This window comes from Megalops cyprinoides, chromosome 1, assembly GCF_013368585.1.
Source record: "Megalops cyprinoides isolate fMegCyp1 chromosome 1, fMegCyp1.pri, whole genome shotgun sequence".
Taxonomy (NCBI): Eukaryota; Metazoa; Chordata; class Actinopteri; order Elopiformes; family Megalopidae; genus Megalops; species Megalops cyprinoides.
In genome coordinates, this window is record NC_050583.1 from 63,956,447 (window position 1) to 63,975,593 (window position 19,147).

General features: G+C 39.3%; 1 protein-coding gene across 3 annotated transcripts in view; it reads left to right on the forward strand.

Annotated features, from left to right (window-relative positions):
* Nucleotides 1-2,257, forward strand: part of kif16ba (kinesin family member 16Ba) — an 82,804-nt gene extending 80,547 nt beyond the window's left edge. For all 3 annotated transcript variants that reach the window (XM_036534326.1, XM_036534317.1, XM_036534309.1), the window contains one exon: nt 938-2,257. In XM_036534326.1, coding sequence (XP_036390219.1) covers nt 938-1,096 — 159 coding nt within the window. In that variant the 3' untranslated portion in view covers nt 1,097-2,257. The remainder of the gene's footprint in view (nt 1-937) is intronic.
* The last annotated feature ends 16,890 nt before the right edge of the window (nt 2,258-19,147 follow it).

Here is a 19,147-nt window from a genome sequence, read left to right on the forward strand (position 1 = left end):
CATTTGCAGTCGTACTAATAAATTACTACTTAGCAACATTGCTGTATTCAGACCCATGAGAAATTAGCTTCGTTTACTGCCTTTGCTAAGGGAGCAGGGGTCATTTTTGATAAAGCATCAACCACATTTCAAGGCTTACAGATCTTAAGAGGGAGGAAATTAAATGAAACAATGATTACTTTAATCATAATAACGATCTCGATTTGCCAGCAGCGAAACAGAGCCAGCACGCTACTCCTTGCAGATGAGTAAAAGGCCGCGCAGTCGTGAGCATGTCTAGCAGGGCCTCCAGTGAGAGCATAGCAGAGAAGAGTAGCGATGAGGTCAATTCAGCAGCAAAGCTGAAGCTCTCGAGAGCTGAATTCCCTCAGTTTAACATTGAAGAGGTTCTTCTGAGCTGTATACGTTTGTGATCCCAGCCAGCTCTGATCTGAAAAACTTGAAGTGACGTTTGATGGCATGGTTTCTAAAAATCCTGTTTGTCATGACTCACTTACCGCAAATGGGACTCTTACGATTTGTTTCCAGTATGATAAGCTCATAGGGGTCCCCAAAATGTGATTTTTAAATATTTATGCGGCATGCATTCCAAATGTGAGAGAACTATTATCCAGGGACCTGAATTGGCCTCTCCTTATGAATAAGCATATTTCACAGCATGCGCTTAAGCTTGCATGCCTCTGTGACCTTAGGGCTAAATGGTGCTTTTTGAGTCTAGCGAACATCTTGGCATTAGTATGCGAACCCATGAAGCGCAAATTGCCTCCTCTCATTTTTCAACATCCACAGGTACCCGCTCACCGTCAGGATTGAGGGAGATTGGATTATTTTATGGAATCTGTCATGTCAGGGAACGTAGTTGCCTTCTTGGCATGTATGTACTGTGAGCTTTGCCCTGTAGTCCAAACTGTAACCTTTGTCAATTGTCTTTTTCCAGAGGTACCTCAGGAACTTTTTTCGGGTGATGCTGAACTCCTCGTCCTCCCCTCTGCATGCAGAAAAGACTGGGCTTCAGCTCTCCAAGCACGCGATATGTGAGTTCTCCCCGTTCTTCAAGAAGGGAGTGTTCGACTACAGCAGCCATGGGACGGGCTGAGCCCTGCCACAGAGAGTCAGCCGGGGGCAGCTCACAGAACCACGAGAGGGCCAACCGAGTAGATTAAAAAAAAAAGAAAAGAAAAAGCAACCAGTGCCTTGCCTCTCATGGTTCAGGACTCCAGCATGCAACTGCGCGGCACAGCGCAGGACTTCAGAGAGCCGTGACTGTTGTTTAGGCTTCTTCGCCTCCCCTGACTCTCTGGACCCGCACTAATCCGTACAAACCCAGTCCCGACCCGCTCGACCTGCAAATGCCTGCTCCCCTTACACAAAAACCGCTGATAGCTGCTGCGCTGTCAAGGCGTGAAAAGACAAGGCACTGCTGAGGCGCCGCGCTCTGCGCTTTTGTTTGTCCGACTGTCAGTGTCCGACGTCAAGATTACAGCGTCGTGCACCTGTGTCCAGCGTCTGTCATGCACCCTGCTCGGCTCCACCAACGAACGGGTTGTAAGTTGCTGGCCGCTGCGCCGTTCGGCCCCTCTGGCTCTCGGCACGCATTCCGAGAGACTCCCGGCCTCTCGTTCCCTCCATGCCTCTGGGGCAAAAAAAAAAAAAAAAAACCGAGAAGGTGCAGCCTTCAGGATTGAAAACAAAATAGTCAGGCGCACTGTTCACAAGAAATGTGTTGCTTTCTGCAGCTCAAGTGGCTCAGGCGAAGAGTCATCAGAGATTTTTACATAGTGTACAGTCAAGTAAATTAGTTATGAAATGGGCCCGAACTAAAGCCCAGAACAAGCAATTAAAAGCAGAGCGCATCCGAGAGTAGCAAATAGACCGCGCTGCAAAGTTCAGACCGGCACCCAAGTTAATCAGCCATAGTTTTCAATTATGTCAAACCGCTGTGCGCCACATTTTTTTTTTTAACTTCACTTCCTCTCCTCCTCCACCATAAACCCATAAACTGGAAATGACCCTCTGAAGTCGTGAATTAGAGTAATATTCACTTGCATTTTTAATGTGGTGCTGTTCTCTGTGGCACCTCTCGCTGTCTCCCTGCTTCAGTAATGCGTACCGGAGACTGTCTTGCGCCTGTTACTAAGGCAACTGACCCTGAATGCAGTAGAGCATCCCACAGCTGTCGGCTGGTAAAAGAAGAGGTGAAATCCAAAAGACGCCTGCTGTGTACTGAAGCTGTCAGGTTTACCACCCCCCACCCCCCCCCCCCCAAAAAAAAATGTATGTATTCTTTTGAGAAGATTGATCTTGCGATTGGATTTATCACATTGTTGAGCTTATCCATATTACTGGAACAACAGCGAGGATGGCCCTTTATAAATGTATTACAGTCATAACGATCGTTTAGATATCCATTCTAGAAAATGGCATTTTCCAAATTGAGTTTGCAGCTGGGTATTGGGTCTCAGTTGTCAGCTATCTTTCTCTCTGCAAAGCACTGCAAGAGTTGATGAAAAACACTATAAATGTAATGATAACTTATCTTTGTAATCCTAAATGTTGCTATGATATCAGTAGGAAAATTGACTGCAAAAGACAGGAAAACTGACCACAAAAAATATAAAGCTCAATATTGTTTATTTTTTCAGTTTATTTTATTCAGTTTATTTTAATGTTACATTTACTTTTGGTTTCCATTTTCTCTGTGTCACTAAGTGTGAGGGAGGAAAAGGCAGAATGTAAGTTCATGCTGTCTGTTAAAATAAACATACTGAGACATCTCAAGCTCTTCCACAGGCTCTACAGGCTCTAGTTCAGCTCTTTTTTTTTTCCTTTTCTTTTACTTTTTCACCAAAAATGACAAGTAAAAAATCAGGAAGTTGTTTCATTCTCAGCTCAAGATTTTAAATTATATTATTGTTTAACATTGTGTGTGTGTGTGCAAACATTGTGTGTGTGTGTGTGTGTGTGTGTGTGTATGTCAGGTGGTAGTCATAGGATTACCCATTTCAGTAAGTTTTACACAGTTTACACTCCCAGTTTGAGGGTCATTGCTCACATATTTAGAGGTTTGACAGTTAGCTAAGATTCAGAGGTCCTAACCACCACATGCAAGCAATTACCCGAGTGGTTGAAACTTCTAGATCTTCTAGATTCTGGGCAATTGTTTTGAATCTTGAAGCAGAAAGCTTATAATTATCTACCTTCACTGTCTAGATTTCCCCCTGTTTGCAAACTGGGGAGAAACTGAAAAAAATGTTTGAGAAAATACCAATACTGTGAAAAGTTATTAATAAATCACAAATAAATATAACCAACCACAATTCAGTCATTTTATTAACATGTTATGTCAAGTAGAATACACAAGTCAATTGCCTTGGTATAATAACAGTCCTGATGATCATCATCATTAGTCAAGTCTGATATATGCAGTCTCCTTTAGAAATTAGTTCCACTCATTCAAAGCATGTAGTGCACTTAGGTTTTTACAGTGTCATTGTGTTATACAAAGCTGTGTTGTTTTTGAGTGCAATAAAATGGCATAATTGAGTATCTTGCATTATGGCACAAATAGCACACTGTCCATACATAAAAGGTGTCCTCAGATACATTATGTTCATACAGTTGATTCTCTTACTGCATAAATGGGGGAAAAAATGAGGTATGGGGTATTGTAGTGTATAAGTGGAAATTCTGTATGATATGAGTGGATAATACATTCATGATTACTTGTTTTAACTTGTCACTTTACTGTATTTGATTCATAATTTCATCCTTGTAAAGTCTTATAAACTGAAGCAAATGTGTATATGAATGTATTTTTTATGTCCAAATCTGATGTAGTTATATATGTAAATACAAAAACACATTAAACAGGAGTATTCATTACTTAATTGATTATATGACATTACTGTTAATGTGCATAGTGTAGGTTTAAAGCTTTCTTTCATTCGAAGCTGATTAAGAAATCAACCGTTAATGCCTAATGGGGAAAAAACTCCAGATGTAGACAGAATGGATTAGCATATTCTCTGCATTCAAAAAGAAACACTGAAAAAGAATGGTGAGAATAATGCATGTATTAGTGTCCAATATAATTGCTGAATATTTAAAAAAAAAATACTGTACATTTTTCTTCATTACGTATTCAGTCTAGCTGCCTGTTGGAGAATCAACAGCAGGAAATGCAATCACTCCCAATGCAGAAACGCCAATAGGGAAACTGTCTTATCTCAGATGTCATCTCACTTCACTCATTTCGTGTATATATTTGAAATAATTAAGCCTACAACTGAGATGGGCTCAGGTATATCACTGCCAGACAAATAAATAAGTAAAACTTTACCTCTGAAGTACCAAGAACCTTGCTGCAGTTTGATGCTGGTTAAAATGTTCATTTTCAAAAACATATCACAAAAGAGTAAGAAAATGCCTGTGTATTTAGACCAACACTGATGGAAGATGTTTCTTTTGTTCTTACATGACAGAAGCCACAAACAACTCATACCTTGAGGCATCCATAGCAGTATGATAATTTCACAGAAACCACTCTACTGAAAACTTGACAAACTCTTTTGTAAACTCCATGATCAGTCTTTCAGAAGGTCCTGAGCACCTTCAAGGTAGGCTGCATTGTGTCTGGGTTAATTGTATGTTGGTGCATTGTATTTGAAGTTTTAAGTTAGATTATGTGCCGAAACAACTAAAAGATACACTGTGTCTTACTCAGAGTAATCTTTGGGTCTCTTCCTTCAAGTAACTCAACTTCTTATTTGAAAACACATTTGAATACTTACAGCTGTCTGCTTTCAACACCTGATACTGTGAAATGTCTTCAGACCAAGTAATCAGTTCTATATTACAAACACATCATGTTTTCCATTTTTTGATGAAATGGAGCTAGACCTTCTCTTGCAATACTCACGCTATGAAACTTTACACTCCAATTAAAGAGAGCATGGATTGGCACATGGGTAAAAGATGTCTTCCACTGTAAAAATGCATATAATTTCAATGGTTCAATTTGTAAATGTTTCTTTGAATTACAATGTGTGAAAACCAGTCTCTGTTCATCTCTATGAACGGTAATTGTAAATAAATGCTGACTATTGAGGCCCAGAACTTAAAATGTCAGGTTTATCTCAGAGTAACAGATCATGATTTTGCCTCTATTATGACAATTTATAGTCATATGCCTTGTTAAATTGATATTAACCTGCTTTATAGCCACCAGAAATAGTGACATCTTTCAGCTTTATAAGCCATATAAATAGAATGTACATATGCACTGTATTGCTGTTTTCGAGAAGTGTTTGTATTTACACGACATACGTAAGAATTTAATGAATGTCATTAAGGGAATGTAGATCAAAATTAATCCAGCTGATTCCCCCCCAGTGAAAACAGTCATAACAGACCTGTTCCCAACTCCACTGTTATTTGCATTTGCATTTCAAAGAACAATTAAGCTGTGTCTCCATATTGTCTTTGACAATCCTGCTACATATTTATTTGTGCAGTTACGCTGATGTTCCGAGGACAGTCTTTAGCTGTTTTGGCTTATATGGCTGCTAGAAAGGGGGACAGTTTATGAAGTGTGTGAAGACTGTAAATCAATAATGGTGTAAAAGTATATTGTAGTTGGTATAGGAAATGAGTGTCTTTTTTCCTCTACATTTTGTAGAATAACTTAAGGACTTTGTTCTGTACATGCAGAGTAAGCATAACTGGATTGATTTAGTTTGTCATTGAACATGCATTTCTATTTATTTTCATGTGCTAAATGCTTTTTTCCTTCCTTTTTGTTAGGTCATGTATAACTGAATAAATTGCCACCTCAAACACATTTCAGAAAATTATTGGTGTGGTTGTTACTTTTGTACTTTGCGTTCATTTAGATGTATAATTCCAGTGTCATCTAAAGTGTCTCAGAATTAATTCATTCTGCTTTTATAACAAACATGTGAGAAACTTAAAGCGTAATTTACTATTTAATAAATGCTACACCATGCATCACAGCAGAAACCAAGAGCACATACTCCAGTTACCAGTATGCAGCTAGAGGCAGTAACGTTTTTATACTCATGGAAAAAACACATTAATGTTATATTACACAAACATGTATCATCAACCTCTGTTTGCTCTTATTTGCTTAGCAGTGCAATCGTGATTATTTATTCATGGAAACATATTAATTATTAATTAATCTAAAGTCATATCACCAGAAATTATGAATTTAAGTTGATATGAATTTAAATTAATATGAATGAAGAAAAGTAACTGCCAGCTGCTGACCATTTTACATAGACATTTCATACTCTTGTACAGTCATGTCACAGTGCTCAGTGTTTTTTTTTTTTCCCCTCTCAATTTCTTTATCAATTTTATGCAATGCCAGTTGCTAGCTAAGATTACTACAGGCAGGACACTACAGTTGCCTCTTTTAGAAAAGTACTTTGTTCAGTTGTGTTAGTGGCAGACAAATTTTATCATTTTAAGTAGTTACCATACTGATGTAATCACAGTGTAATTAATAACTAAGGAAAAAAGCACACAATGTAAGACTACTTAAGTCCATGTAATTACATTTTTTAATTACCTTAGTCATTATGTTTCATTTCAAAATAAACCCTAAATGCAACATCAGACCCTTAATTATGTAACGAAACACATACATAGCAGATGTATAATACCTGCTTGCAGTTACACAGTGGTTATTTAATAAACATAAGCCAGTTTTTCATGCTATATTCAAAAGCATACATATAAATTAGTTTTGTAATATATAAGGCATAAATCTGAATGCACTGGAAATGAAAGAATCGGTGTATCCAAAGTCAACGCAAAATAATTTCAGGCTTAACAAATACTGTAGTATGCTCAGAAGTTAATGGTTCAATGATCCCTGAAACGTAACATTTCATGGACAGTTTAGCCTGAGGTGGATCTCTAGTAATGCAAAACTGGAGGCTCCACAGAAGGAGCTGCCTTTCTGCAATGGGTTCAGGCCTGTCTTGCATAAATAAAATGCCTGCAATCAATGCACTCCTTATGATAACAATAATCACGAGAGGGCATCTGTTTTACCGTGAAGTGTGAAGTCTTTTTTATTTTTCATGTCTTAAATTCACTCTCTTTCATGTACACACTGTTTGCACTGGTATAATCTCCTAAATCTTGGTATCTCAAATACACAAAGCTCTATTCCCCTGAATTCTGGTTCAAGTGGGTTCAGGGATACATGGGCCCATCACTGTCAGCCCTAAGGCTGTCCTCTTCACACTAACAGAGAACACCTCTAAAAGGCTTAAACTCACACAATTATATTCACCTCTATTTTTGCTAGTGCACATAAGCATGTCTAATTTCTGACGTTGTTTCACCCCCACTATGTATGTCAACATAACCACAAAATTTGAATATGTATTTCAGGGGCCTGCCCCAAACCAAAATTCCGTCTGTTTCAATGTCAGTTTGTACCTCTAGCATGTGGTAAGCATTTACCAGCAGGGGCTGAATGTCCTGAAAAGCTCACTCTGAAAGTAAAGTGCATGATGAGTTGCTTAAAATGACTCATGGGAAGGTTTATAATCAAGTCGTTCACAATGGTTAGTCTAACTCAGACAAATACGAGTAGTGTCATTATATGTTTTATTGGATTATTACTGTGTAGTTAGATAAACATTTACTTAATTGGATAGTATGGCCTGGAAACTAGCTGTCATTTCACTGTGCCAAATGTCATCCTTTCCACAATGACACTATTCACTTTATATATTGTGAACTTAATTTATTACAAACACGCTAATGGATTGTGATTGGTTCACATGTATATCTTAATAAGAGAAGGCCTAGCAACATAAAAATGGAGCAAAGATTGATGTCATTATCTGGGGACCAAACCTTTTCTGGTTCATTGCTGAACTCGTGATTGAGATGTTAATTTACATACAAAAAGTTGACTGTCAGAGATAGTGATTTAAATTTCACTCTTTTAGTCCACATCAGACGCCATCTGCGTATGCTTGAACTGAGGCGGCTAACAAGTTTATCAGCTTCAGGATAATGTCCTACTGTCGGTTCCTACTCTTAATCTTTGTCTTTGATATGTTTGCATTTTGTAAATGAGAGATTAAATTCAAAGTAAGCCTGCAAATCTAAAAGCCAATTTTCTTCACTCCCCTCAGTAGCTTCCCACTCCCTTTGAACACAAACAGCGTAATGAATGGCATCAAATTTCATCCCAATTAAAGTGTTTATCTCAGCTTAGTTCACCTATAGTGTCTCTTTGCTGGTGTGAGATGATTAATTTTCATGAAGGGCAAACACTGTACATCAGTGGAAAAGATTACCCAGTGCTGGGACTTAAGCTCTGAAGCGGGAATTAATTTCTCCAATTTGTTTGTCTTGTCAAAACAGACTTACAGAGTGGGTCAGTCATGGAAGTACGAGCATTGGAGGTTGTATTGATCCATAGAGAGGGCCTTCTTTTGTAATCTTCCGATAAATCTAACATGAAGTGTTTGAGAACTTACTGTGGGTCAATACTTAAAATGATTGCCCCTCAGCACCTAAAAGACAATGAGGGGTGGGGGTGTGGGGCGGGATGGTGACCAAGAATTAAAGTGGAAATACACAAAAGTGCTTGTGATTTGATTATTGAAGTTTGAAAGGGCATGTCTGGTGTGGAGTTTTCAGACAGTTCTTACATGACTCCTCAGACCTGGCTTAGCCTTTTTTGTCATTGCTATTTTGTCATTATTGTATCAGCTACTCTGAGCTTTCTTCCATCCAATCTTGACCTATTTCTGCAATCTCAGACTCTCTTACACTTGGACATAGAGGGATCTATCTATCTATCAACAAACTGTGGGTTACCACTCCTCGCTTTGATGTTTTATGATAAAGATATGATAGATTACTATATGCATATCATATGCTGGTTATTTATCAACCCTGTCTCCAGTGTACACTGCACTTCCTGAGTGTGGTTCTCAGATATAACGGTGATAGAATGCCTTGAGCTCTCAGGGTTTAACTGCACGATCCTTATTTTGCTCCTGTCTTATTTAGTGGGACTGAAGTCTTAGTCCACAGTCAACTCCACATCTTACTGCCATTCCCCTATATCCACTATATTTGCCTCTTTTGTTATTCCACCAATCCACTACTAAGGTAACCTTTGCTTTATGTGGAAATAACATCAGATTATGTAAGACATACAGCAATTTTACAATACATTTAAATATATGAAGGACATCTACTAATGTAAGAAAATTTACAGACAATGAAAGTAGAGCTTCATTACTTATGAAGAAGCAAATAATTATGAAATACCAACAGTTGCAAACATCTCTGTAGCTCAGTGCTTTACTTTAACTGTAGCATTTTCCTGATGTGTGGGCATACCTTTATCTCATGTCCACTGTACAACCCCTCTGCATTGGTGTGTGGAACCAGCTGTGATGAGAAAGATATATGCCAGCACATCTGGAAAGCAAGCAACCATAAAATTAGCATACAGAATGGCAGCAATTTGGTTATAGCCATCATTTCTTGTGAGCTCTCCTCAAACTAAGAAGCCAAAGTATTCACAGAATTTTTCTACCCAGTAAATTAATGTCAAATTATCTTAATACTTGACCAGAGGGATGGCGGTACCATTACACTTAAATTACACTCAACTTCCTCTGTATATATTGAAAAGAGGACAGGACACAGCCCTGAGGGACCAGAATATTTAAAATCAGTTCCTTATATTAAAAGCCATAAACAGTGACATGATGTGGACCACCATGCAAAAATTCCCTGACCCACAAAAGCATTTATGCTTCTTTGCAATGCACATTTGACATTAACCACTAGGCCGAACAGTATTAAATGCAGAGAAGAATTTCATGAATAAAATCCATGTATTGGGGCAAGAGGCTTCAAAGTCGCAGGACAATAAAAGTGTCAGACTCACATCTTTTACCCCTTGCTCTTATGAATCAGTGTAGAAGATCCACATGATCGGCAACCACAGCTGTCAGCTGGTACATAAAATATGATTTATTGGAGCAAATTTCACTTCACCATCACAATAAATACATAATGTAAAATAAAATGAAAACATTTTGTTTACATTTTCCTTTTGTGTAGACTGTGGCTACGTTCTCAAAGATCACAAAATCGCTGTTACATTTTATGGTCATCACACACAGCAGGTTTTGGACAATAATGATAAAACAGTATTTGGACATTAGATTTCTGTGGTGTGCTTAACTACTTTTCATCTTTAATATTTTTACCGTGCCTTTAAGATATACAACCCAGCTTCTTTCTGGGGGGAAGGGGAAGTTCTATGAAACAAATGCAAACTGCAGTCACACAAGGCACTAGACCTTTTAAGTAATAGTCTGTTCTGCTAAATTCATGTCTTCTTTTCTCAAGTTCCCTGTGTTGTGAATATAAAATATTCAAACCACACAAACTTGTATAAAATATTTATTTATTGTATTATTTGAAAAATAATAACACACATCCTTAAAAAACTAAAAAAAGTGTCATCTCAGGAGTACCTTATAGGAGTATGGTCACATTTAGAGTATTCAAAAAGCCTAAAATAATGCCACAGTGCTGTTTTGGAAATTCTTTCTAGAAAACATGCATACTGAGAGAGGCTAGCCATTGTAAAGCTATAGATTTCACATGTATCCATTACAGAATCTTTTCACTGAACCAAAGGCTTTCCTCATGAGACATTATAATTCTGAACACTGTTCAAGGATACACAAATAACAGGCAAAAATACATGTGCAAAATATAAAAGCATGCCTTCTGATTGACACTTTGAGGAAACGAAAATAAATAAAAATAACTCATTTTCAGAACATGTGGGCAATGTGAACATGCATCAGTCTTTCCAATGTTCCCAAGAACAAGTCATTATCTTTGAGTGACCTGTGAACTCAGCTGCATCCTCAAGCAGCTGCAGGGCCTCTCCCAGCCTGCCTACCATCATGTGCTCCATTCACACGCAGTTCATTTTTTATTTCCTTCAGTTCCCTCTCATTTCTCTTTCGGTATGTTCTGGATCAGATTTTACCATTGGGAAATTTGTATGTGTGTGTTTCTGTTGTGTGTGTCTTAACGGGGACTGGAAATAAAAATACATTTTGAATGTTTTGGTCTGACATAAATTGATATAGCCCGGTCTCTTTGCCTGAATTCAAACCTCTCAATAATCTCCAGGTCTGTTTAAATATACAATGGGTTATTATACTCTCCAACGACTTCTTAGCCTACAAGCCGAATGCTTGGTCATTGTGAAATCTGTAGCTTATACACAGTGTGTGTTTCTGCCTTTTTTTAATTAGAACACATATTGCAGCAGTCATCCATCATTTCCATTTGTGCCTCTATGGCAGGCACAGCAGAAAGAAGGGCACAGATATATGTGGTTCAACAGGTACGCATTTTATGTCGAGCTTAAAGCTTTGACCTTCACTGGAAGTACTATTAAGCCCAATGTTGGTCCAGCTGGCCTCCTTCCATGTCTGTGACACACTGGCCGCTGTCTATTTGACAGTCCAGGCCTTTGAGCAGACCAGGAGTACTGCAGGACCTTGGACAGTGGCAGCCTTACAAACAGGCATGCACCTCTGTGGTTTACTGCCATTCAGTATGCCTAGTAGCCTTCATGAGGCCTTATAATCTATAAAGGCACCGCCAGCATGCCTTCCAGAGAGAGGCTCTGCTTGTTATGCCTCTCCATGTTAGTATTCATTTTCTGTCACTGTACATTGTGAAAGAATATTTCCTTTGTTTTTTCTTATTTATGTTCCAAGAGGGAAAGAAGCGATGGGCAGCCAATACTTTCTCTGAGTTTGGCTGTTATTCCATCACTGTCACCCCTGCTACACGCCCTTGGTACCTAAAAAAGGTAATACACCATTAGTGTGTTAATGTTCTTCTTGATGATCCCATGTTTGGAACCGAATTTTTACTGGTGTATTCATATAGCATGTGGAACAGTCTGTGGAACAAACTACCACCATTTAAGCATAAGTCTTATGATCTAAATGTCTTTGAATGCATGTTTCCCATTATCTCAATCAGATGTGTTCAATACATATAAATATATAAAATCTTTGGACTGATCTGAAAAGAGCTGTTTATAAGTGGCCCCCTCGAAATTTAAGTGAACTAAAACTCTACTGCTAAGAAGAAAGGTAGAAAATTGGAAAATCTAAATGTGAGAAGTTGGTAGAGATTTATCTAAACAGATTCACTGCAGTTAGCTACCACATCAGGATTGGATTGTCAGTTGAGTGTAGCGATCTTGCTGGAACGTATGGTACGAAGTCCAGTTGCAGGTATGAGGGGGCTCTCCCATTCACCGTCCTATATGCCAGCATCAAGGATTTTAACTTGCTGCGAGCAATAACAGGAAGTCAGTGAAGTGAGGTGAGGAGGGGTGTAACTTGACTACCTTTAGGGAGATTGTAGACAAGTCCTGCAACTGCATTCTGGATTGGTTGTAGGGGTTTGATGGCACAGGCAGGAAGACAAGCAAGGAAATGGCTACAGTAGTCCAGGTGTAAAAGGACCACAGCTTGAACTAGAGGCTGTGTAGATACATAGTGAGGGAGGGTGAATCCTTCAGATGCTGTACAAAAAGAAACTGCACACCCAACTCACCGCTGCAACCTGAAAGGAGAAGGACCGTTGGCTATCAAGTATTACACCAAGGCTTTTAACAGTGCTATTGGTGAAAAGGCTTGTAGAGTCTAGGCTGAGGGAGAGGTCTTGACACAGGGAGGACCTGGATGGCGTGTAAATCATGTCAGGCTTTGCTAGGTTAAGCTTTAGGCAGTGGTCCACCATCCACTGTGAAATGTCTTTCAGGCAAGCTGAGATGCACGCAGAGACCTGTGTGTCACATGGCAGAAAAGACCATAGAACTGGTATGGAAAGGCATGGGATGAGGTGGCAGAGCCAAGAGACTGCACATAAAGTGAGAAGAGGGGTTAAGTACAGAGCCTTGAGGGACACCCACAGGCAGGCTGTGGGGTCTAGTAACCCACCATTCCAGGACACCCTGAAAGAGCATCCAGAGAGGTAGGACTGAACCCAAAGAAGAGTGGTGTCAATGATCCCCAACGTACCCAGGGTAGCCAGAACTGTGATCCACTGTATCAAAGGCTCTAGAAAGGTCCAGAAGAATTAAGACTGAGGATTGGGAGGATGCTCTGGCTGATTGAAGAGCCGCAGTAATGGAGAATAGGGCAGTCTCTGTGGAATGGCTAGCCCTGAAGGCAGACTGAAAAGGGTTATGAAGGTTGTACTGGGAGAGAAAGGGGGATAGTTACTTAGCTACTGTGTGTTAATTAGCCACTGCATGTTTTAGAGAGAAAGGGAAGGAGAGAGACAGGTTGATAGTTCTGGACAGCAGATGGGTCCAGAGTCCTTTTCTTCAACTGGGATGTGACTCCTGTTTCCTTGAAGGCTGCAGGCACACAGGCTATGGAGAGTGACAGGTTCTTCAGACCGGAGATGAATGGTAGAAGGCTGGGAACAATGGTCTGCAGGAGAGGTGAGGGAATGGGATCCAGGGCACAGGTGGAAGGTCAATGTGATGTAAGGAGATGAGTGACATCAACAACTGAAAGTGGAGAGAATTTAGAGAGAGGAGGGGTGGAGAGTGGGAGGGAGGAAAAAGAGGAAGAGTTGAGAGATGAAGGCTGTGGTGACAGGAGAATTTCTTTTTTTGACACTTAGATTTTATTAAGCATCTTTTTTATATCAAGAACAGTGGTACAGAATAGCAATATAATTGCAATATAATTGCCGGCACATCAACATCCATTTCTTGTACTGGGATGTCCCTATACACTCTCTCCATCTCCTTTCATTTGGCCTCATATCCGCTATCACACCAGAGAATTATAGTTTTCATTTGGGCAGAAAGGTAATAATCCCTGAGATTAGGAAGTGACATTCCACCTCTTTCCTTACTGATGGTGTAATGTACTATATTTTATCCTTGGTTTCCTCCCTTTCCAAATAAATCATGAGATTTGCTTATCCCACTTGTAAAATTGACTGGTTGGGATTTTAACTGGTAAGGACATAAATAAGTACAGCAGCCTAGGTAAAACAAACATTTTAATAGTCTCAATTCTTGCACTGAAATTCAATAAGAATGTTGATCTTCTTTAATTTTCTTGTTTATGGTAACATAGTTTTTTATATAAGTCACTAGGACAATGGGTTAACCAAACCACTAAATATTTGATTGCTTTTTGAAACCAATCAATGGTGAGTTTTTGTTTAAGTTCTGGTGATGGGTTGTAATTGAATGATAATATTTGTGTTTTTGGTATGTTGATCTTATAGCCTGAGAATGTGCCAAATATGTCAAGGAGATATAAAAGAGCCCGGAGAGACATGTCTGGATTAGAAAAATATAACAAAACATCATCAGCGTACCGTTTTCTCCTATTGCTTGTGCCAAAGGTTCTATGTAAAGTGTGAAAAGGGTTGGTGAAAGAGGGCATCCTTGACGAGTGGACCTTTCCAGTTTTATGCGATCGGTTCAACGACCGTTGATCTTGATTCTTGCTGTTGGGGCTGAATATAAAGTTCTTATACTTTTAATTGAATTTTCAGCAAAGCCAAATAGTTCAAAGACCAAAAACAAATATTCCCAACTAACACAATCAAAAGCTTTCACAGCATCTAGACTGACTAACACAGCATTCAATTCATTTTCCCTGATGCTTTGTATTATATGAAGAGAGTGTCTGATATTGTCTTGTGTTAGGCGGCCCTGAATGAAACCAGTTTAGTCATCGTCAATCAGTTCATGGATAAAGGAATCTAATCCCCTAGGTATAATGGACGTGTACAATTTGTAATCCTGATTTGAAATTGAAATTGGCCTATAAGAGCTACATACACATTTTATTCTTTCCCTCTTTTGAGATGATGGCTTCATTCCATGAAGGAAGAGTTGACATTTTCTGAAGTGTCCAGTTCAAAGATTTTAAGAGCACTGGAATCAAATCTTCTCCAAAAATCTTATACCACTCAGCTGGTAGGCCTCAGTTCCTGGTGTCTTTTTTTATATCTATTCAATGCAATTCTTTTTTGTGATCTGTGACATTAGGCAGTTATTTTGATATTCTCCAATTGAGGGCTAGTCTAATGGGTAAATATTTTCATATTCTCTTTACTGTCTTGTTTTGGTTGGGAGTACAATGCACTGTAATATCATTGGAATGCAGTATCAATTCCGTCCAAATTGTTAAATATTTGTCCTGTCTTGGGATCTAATATTTTGTATATCGATTGTGAAATCTGTTTTTTCCGTATTTTCTTTGTTAATCATTTTGTAGCTTTGGGACCTATTCATAATACAATTGTCTTAAAAATGTATGTTTTTTCTCTAACACTTCTTTATAAATGTTTGAAAACTGGTTTCTAATTTCTTTAATTTGACTCATTATCTGGTCATTCTGATTCTCACTGTGTTGCTTTTCTAATTCTTTTAGATTATTTTCAAGATGATTAAGTTTATTTTCTTTTGCTTACTTAATTGCTGTACTGAGGGATATCAATTTGCCCCTGACAACTGTCTTTAAAGTGTCCCATAGTATATTTGGGTTTACTTCCCCATTATCATTTAGTTCAGAAAAGTTTTAATTTCAGCTTTTATTTGCTGTGTGACTGTTTTGCTGTTAAGTGAGCTTGTGTTGAGTCTCCAAATTGTTTTTTTTTTTGGTCTACTGTCCAAATGCAATGTCAGGTAAATTGGTGAGTGGTCTGAGATATCCCTAATTCCAATATCACAATTCAGGATCCTGTGTCTGTCATTCTTAAAAATAAAGAAAAAATCTATTCTCGTACATCGCGTGGGGAGCTAAAAAATATGCATAATTTTTGTCTGTTGGATGCAGGTCCCTCCAAATGTCTAGTAAGCCATTCTCATCCAGACCCTTTCTCAGTATTTTATTCTGAGGTGATACAATTCTCTTATTGTTAAATGTATCTCATCTATTTATTACTGTATTAAAATCTCCTGCACAGATTAATATACCTTGTGATTCTGAGGTGATGAGTTCAAGAGCTTTCTTCAAAAGTTTTTGATTGCTTTGTGGAGTCAGATAAACAGAAATAGAATTTTATTTTCTATTTTACCCTGCACTAGAATATACAAAAGTATTTGGCCACACCTGTTTTTCAGGGTTTGGGCTAGGCCCATTATCTCCAGTGAAGGGCAATCTCAATGCTTCAGTATAACAAGACATTTTGGACAATGCTATGCTTCCAACTTTGTGGCAACAGTTTGGGGAAGGCCCTTCTCTATTCCAACATGACTGTGCCCCAGTGCACAAAGCAAGGACTATAAAGACATGTTTTGATGAGTTCGGTGTGGAAGAACTTGACTGGCCCACACAGAGCCCTGACCTCAACCCCATCGAGCACCTTTGAGATGAAATGGAAACGGAGATTGCGAGCCAGGCCTTCTCGTCCAACATCAGTCCCTGATCTCATAAATGCGCTACAGAATGAATGGGCACAAATTCCCACAGAAACACTCCAAAATCTTGTGGAAAGCCTTCCAAGAAGAGTGGAAGCTGTTATAGCTGCAAAAGGGGGACCAACTCTATATTAAAGTATATGTATTTGAATACAATGTCATTACAATGTAACGGCCAGGCGTCCGAATACTTTTGTCCATATAGTGTATCTGCCTTCACTATCCCTGATCTCCTTAACTAATCCAACATTTATTGAGTTATGTAATAATATTGCAACGTCTCTTTTGTGACCTGTCTTAAATGTGCTATAGAATGTGTTCTTGTTCCCAGATTTTTTTTACTTTTTCATGTTCACTTTGAGATGGATGGGTTTCCTGTAAAAATATGATTTGGTTCTTTTCCCTCTTCATCTTAGCCATTACTTTACACCTCTTAACAGGGTTAAGAGGCTGCTGCTAAGGCTTCTGCTAAGGCTTCCTTTTATGAATCCAAGATTCAAAACTCACTTTCTAACCCACATAGACTGTTTTCTACCTTCTCTTGCCTTCTCAATCCCCCCGCCCCGATCTCTGTACAGACAACTTTACAGATCACTTCAATCAAAGGATTATAGACATTTGAAACTCTCCTGTGAGTGCTTCAAGATGGCGGCATAGACTATAAAACTCTCCTGGTCAATTAGTACAAAAGCTCCACTACAACATGATACTGTAACTCTCACAAGAAACTAAAATGACGTAGAATGAGTGGGGTTAGAGGCAAGAAAGTTGCCAAACTGAGGATTCACTGGGAAAACGGACCCTGCCTCTACAACAATGCAACTGAAGCAGCTGAGGACATGAACAGGAGAGGCTATCCTGTGGACCTGCCACGGTCATCTGATACGAACTGGGAACGGAGACTCACACAAGCCGGACGCTGGAGTAAAATGGACGGAAATCACTCCGAACAAGTCCGGCAGAGGCTCAGAGGTTTCCAACGGCAGTAAGTATAAAGCAATATTAGTGTAAATCTGTAGCAGGGGGGCAGAGGGTACGGCTGCCCCGGGCCCACAGTTCTTCCAGTTACAAAGGGGCCCACCTTGGACCCAGTCTGCCTGACTGAACATCCAATTTTATTGTTTAGTTGAATATTTTGAATAAAATTTGTTTGTGTGTCTTGATTGCGGCAAAAAAATAAAAAGTCAGACTGAGGGTGTAATGATTTTGACCGACCCCTAGCTACGTTTCTCACCACGATATTTAGCTATTTTGAGTGAGCAGAGACACAATAGAGTTACAGAAAACTTTATTCGCTGTTCAGTATCCTTGTGTAAGTGTACAAACAGACAAATTACACCCTCTGTTCGAGTCCCAAAGTAGGAACTAGGCAATTGCCGGCTGTCTTGTTTTATTTCCCATTGCCGTCACTGCTGATGGAGCCGCAGTATTTAAAAATGGTCTCACGCAATGAGGTGTGCTGAAATAGCACCCCTCATTGTAATCCGCATTTCTCTCCATTCCGCCCTTTTGTCTCCGTAAGTTTCCCCTTGGATCTGTCTTGCATCTCCATACAGCCTATAATAGGCTGTATAAATGCCCGCTACAGGTCCTCGCACCCTCTGCAATGAGCCATCGGCTCTGCCCCTGGTACAAGTGGAATGTATGCATGACTAGAAAAGAGACAGACAGTCTTGTGGAAAACTAACTGGACAAATACTAAACAATTTCTGTTTAATCATTGAAGACCTACACACAAGCCCACATGCAGTCAAACTCCCCTCCAAACCTTCAGGGGTCTCCATGACGTACAAAAGGTGACATCTATAGGTTCCAGTGTTCTGGATTCACTGGCAGCTTGTAGCTGCACTTTGTATTTTTGTGGCAACTTCGCCCTGCACTTTCTTTGACCTTTCCTTCGGGGTGCCTCTGGTGGTTGGTAGTTTGCTCAGCTTGGCGTCTGACCTTCTTGCGCCGCATGGCGCGCTCTGCCCTCAGGCTTAGCTGAGAGACCAAGCCTGAAAGGAGTCCTGCAGCACTGCACGTCCGCTCCCATCTGACACATTTAAACCTCTCACCCAGAGCAATTCACATCAACCCAACACAACCCCGCCCTGTCCTTCCAACGACGCGCACCAGCTGAACAAAATAAGACTCCGGTGGAAGAAATTCTGTGATTTTCCATGGCCAAAAACAAAATATAACATGTCCACCCTAAGTATACGATATGTCATACACCGTGATACCTAAAAAGGATCATTGCAGAAGGATCTGTTCTACGTAAAGACATTCCATGGTGTAAATGTATCAAGGACATAACAGAAGCAGTGCTAAATAGCAATTTTTAAAGTATTGAAATGTCACATATTATTTAGGGTATGCCTTAAAAGGTAACTGAAAAGGTAGCATAAAAATAGCCAAGCCAACTTAACTACAACTTGATCATGGTTTTCAAAATGGGATATTTTAACACATGGATTATTCAAAACTAAACTGGCAAGTTCCCAACAGTAAAGCAGAAAAAGTATACTGTTTGAAGTAATGGCAGCAATTTAATGCTTCCGCACATTAGTTGCCAATAGTGGAAAAATTGCAGCTGTGATGAACATACTTTGGGATCCTTAAGCATGCAGCTGTGCACAGTCATCA